We start from the raw sequence: 4,000 nt of genomic DNA, 5'->3' as shown, positions 1-4,000 counted from the left end.
GCGTTCAGATTCGCAATAACTTTTGATCAGGCATTAAAAACAGCTATCACCACTGAAGGGAGATTTCGAACACACACAAGCGAAGAGATTTAGCATGGAGGATGAAAACCACTCAACGAGTGAGTAAAGTCGTTTATTATCTGATGGCATTTTCTTATGATTAACGGTTGTTTTAGTTAATTAAGTGTGCAGTGTTACAACGTTGTTAGTCCACGCCAACTTTCTTATATTATAACTGGTGTTTGTAGGAACACTTTAGGTTGTGTGAGAGCATTTGGGGAACTATTCATGCTTTTACTTGTGTATTTATGAATTGTTTTGAATTTACGAATCGGATTTTGTAAATGTAAATTGTGCTGTGCATTTATGAATTTTGTTTTATAAATGTATTATTTTTTAGCTCGATCTGGCTCCATATCAGATGACTATGTAGATGCCTGACAAACGTTGTTGTTGTTGTGATCAAATACAGCGCGCTGATTCGCTAAAATGGACTTAACGGCTTCTGTTCAAAAACAACAAGGGCGCTTGTCGGCTTCTGCAGTAAAACGTGAACTCGCGATGCCTTGAAAGTGGACAAAACCGGCTTTTTTGACAAAACGTGTTTAGGGTTTAAATCGCGCTATATGTGAAGAATAATGCACGGCAATCTTTTTTTTTTTTAAATGGCGTTTATCGGTTTTTGCAAATGATCTCTTCATTTTATGGGCTCTTTTATTAAAAAAAAAGACGATTAAAGGCTGTGAATAAAATAGAACTTTAAAATTGACAGAAAATAGACAAATTATGCTAAGGATGCACTTTAAATGTATTTGTAGATTGGTTGATATTGCATATGATAATGGATATTTAATTGTGCATGCTTATTTCCAATATTTTTACATTTAGATTGCCTTTGCCATTATCGAACAGTAAAAGTTATTCTAAATTAATAATAATAATTTAATAACACTACTTAATATAATCTTTAACCAATCTCAAATATAATATCGCTTAATTCATACTTTACATTATGTTGTGATGCCTTAATTCACTTGTAGCATTTAAAATATATATTTTTAATAGTATAATTTTAATATTTTAATATTAACATTTATCAGTTACATATCATTATTATCTCGAATTTTAATATCAATACATTCCTAGAAGAAGAGAAGAAAAGCTATGCTTTACTAAATTTAAGCTTTCTCCTAAATGGAGTTTCAGATCTGTTGAGCACATATATCTTTTTTGGGTTGAATTAGCGTGAATGAAATGCCTGTTCATTTTTCGTTTTGTAATTTGGTCAAACAGAAGTAGAGGGGAAAAAATAAGCAGTTGTTTCTTTCTGAACTACTTGTTTAATTGAGGTTGGCTTCTGAATGTTTTTCGATTTAACCAGGTACCTTGTTTGCTGGAATTGAAGTCGTCGCCCAGTGTCCTGTTTGCTGGCATCGACCGACCCGATGACGTAGTGAACCTCACTCACCAAGAGCTTTTTGCTAAGGGAGGCTTTATAGTATGTGACGAATTGGCTCTCGACACACTTACTCTAGGTACTGATCAAGTTGCTACACAAATTATGCATGTTGTTTTACTGGAGATGGACTGCTACATTATGACATTTTCATTTGACTTGTTTTATCAAATTTATATGAAGACGACATGAAAAAAGTTGTTGGGATCCTGGAAGAGTTAGACAAGCAAGGGAAATGGAAATGGTTTCTGCACTACAGAGACAGTCGCAGACTTCGGGAAAATGCAAGGTATCAAAAATCCTTTCCCACTGCTGTATGTGAGGGCCTTCAAGGACTGTTCCCTGTTGTGTTTATACAAAAGCTACAATTAGTTAATATTTGCTTACTTAGTTGTTGGCATAGAGTCTCACTTTCCTCTAATCTCCTCGACAGGTCCAGTCCTGAGGGAAGTAGGAAGCAGCAGTTTATTGATTGCTGTCAGAAAGCTGGCAAAGTCGAGGTCTTGCCCTATCATGACTGTGATGTCATGTCACGGAACCGACCCGACTACCTCTTCTGTTTGACTCGACTCCAGATCCAAAACGCCTCTGTTCGCTTCCCTGTGTTTATTACAGGTAAGAGTTTAGATTTTTGTGAAAAGTCCACAGTTGAAGTACTATGAATAACATTTATGAATAACATTTAATTTAAGCATTTAAAAATTACAATAACCCAATATATTTTTTGCAAAACATATCACAATCCATAAAAATACTTATATTTAAATGTATAAAATATATTAAAGGGATAGTTCACCCAAAAATGAAAATTCTGTCATTAATTACTCACCCTCATGTTGTTTCAAACCCGTAAGACCTTCGTTCATCTTCAGAACACAAATTAAGATAATTTTGATGCATTCTGACAGCTCTCTGACCCTGCCATAGACAGCAAGGGTACTACCACGATCAACGTCCAGAAACGTAGCAAGGAGATCGGTAAAATAATCCATGTGACATCAGGGGTTCAACCGTAATATTACGAAGCTACGAGAATACTTTTTGTGCGCAAAAGAAAAAAAACAAAAACGACTTTTTTCAACAATTCACCTCCTCCGCGTCACCCTAGCGCCATTTTGGAGAGTATCCACTGAACGCAAACAGCGAATGTTTGCGCCACACGGATACGTTTTCTACATTGTTTGTGCTTTGATTTGAACGAAAACAACGTATCCGTGTGGCGCAAACATACGCTGTTTGCGTTCAGTGGATACTGTCCAAAATGGCGCTAGGGTGACACGGAGGAGACGAATTGTTGAATAAAGTCGTTATTTTTTTTTCTTTGCGTACAAAAAGTATTCTCGTAGCTTCGTAATATTACGGTTGAACCCCTGATGTCACATGGATTATTTTACCGATCTCCTTGCTATGTTTCTGGACGTTGATCGTGGTAGTACCCTTGCTGTCTATGGGAGGGTCAGAGAGCTGTCAGAATGCATCAAAAATATCTTAATTTGTGTTCAGAAGATGAACGGAGGTCTTACGGGTTTGGAACGACATGAGGGTGAGTATTTTTAGAGTATTTTTGGGTGAACTAACCCTTTAATTGTACCCGTTTTCTCTGTTTATTACAAGTGAGAGTTTACATTTTTGTGAAAACTTCACAGGGCCAGTTTACATCAGTGAAAGTACATCAGCCTATTGAATTGAATACTTCAATAATTAAAAATGAATTTAATAATTTAAAAATTACCATAACCCAATACATTTTTGCAAAACATCTTTAAAATAGGTATATTTAAATGTATAAAATATATTCATTTTACTCCTTACATAAACATTGAGTATGTGGTGGATCTGTTTGTGATATGTTACTCATACAGTTACTCAAGTGCTTGGAATTCTTTGTCCCCATAATCTTCACACTAGTGGTCGACCGATATATCGCCAAGGCCGATATATCGGCCGATCTTTTCAAAATGAAAGTAGCCTTGTTACCTGACCTGAATACAGCGCGCTGATTCGCTAAAATAGACTTATCGGCTTCTGTTCAAAAACAACAAGGGCCCTTTGGGCTTCTGCGGTAAAACGTGAACTCGCGATGCCTTGAAAGTGGACAAAATCGTCTTTTTTGACAAAACGTGTTTAGGGTTCAGATTGCGCTATATGTGGAGAATAATGCACGGCAATCAGCTCTTTTTTTTTTTTTACAGTGGTGTTTATCAGTTTTTGCAAATTAACTCTTCATATGTCTTTTTTCTTCTTTTTTTCTCAGTATTAAACTGGCCGATATATTGGCCGATATTTGGCATTTTTCAAATATTGGCATTGGCCGATAAGTTTTTCTGTTTGGCCGATGTGTTCGAGGCGGGACTTTTATTTTGACTGCGCCGAGAAAGGCTGTGGCAGTGCCTGAGCGCACACAGCTCACATTCTCCCTCTTGTTCGCTCTTATCATTCAGTTCTGTCTAATATGGATAGAAGTCGATCTAATAATCAGATAGAACTGTTAAACAAAGGAATTAAAATGTATACAAAAAAGTATTATAACGATTGCTTTAATAT

At 36.1% G+C, this 4,000-nt stretch overlaps 1 protein-coding gene across 3 annotated transcripts in view; it reads left to right on the top strand.

Moving 5' to 3' along the window:
• The window catches only part of tasor2 (transcription activation suppressor family member 2), a 25,595-nt gene that overhangs the window by 19,501 nt on the left and 2,094 nt on the right, over positions 1-4,000 (top strand). For all 3 annotated transcript variants that reach the window (XM_016468291.1, XM_016468290.1, XM_016468289.1), the window contains 3 exons: positions 1,382-1,535; positions 1,640-1,745; positions 1,890-2,071. In XM_016468291.1, coding sequence (XP_016323777.1) covers positions 1,382-1,535; positions 1,640-1,745; positions 1,890-2,071 — 442 coding nt within the window. The remainder of the gene's footprint in view (positions 1-1,381; positions 1,536-1,639; positions 1,746-1,889; positions 2,072-4,000) is intronic.

The sequence above is a fragment of the Sinocyclocheilus anshuiensis genome, unplaced genomic scaffold (assembly GCF_001515605.1).
Source record: "Sinocyclocheilus anshuiensis isolate Anshui unplaced genomic scaffold, SAMN03320099.WGS_v1.1 scaffold188, whole genome shotgun sequence".
NCBI classification, from domain to species: Eukaryota; Metazoa; Chordata; class Actinopteri; order Cypriniformes; family Cyprinidae; genus Sinocyclocheilus; species Sinocyclocheilus anshuiensis.
The sequence above is the reverse complement of the archived record's forward strand: the minus strand, read 5'-3'. Positions and strand labels throughout refer to the sequence as shown.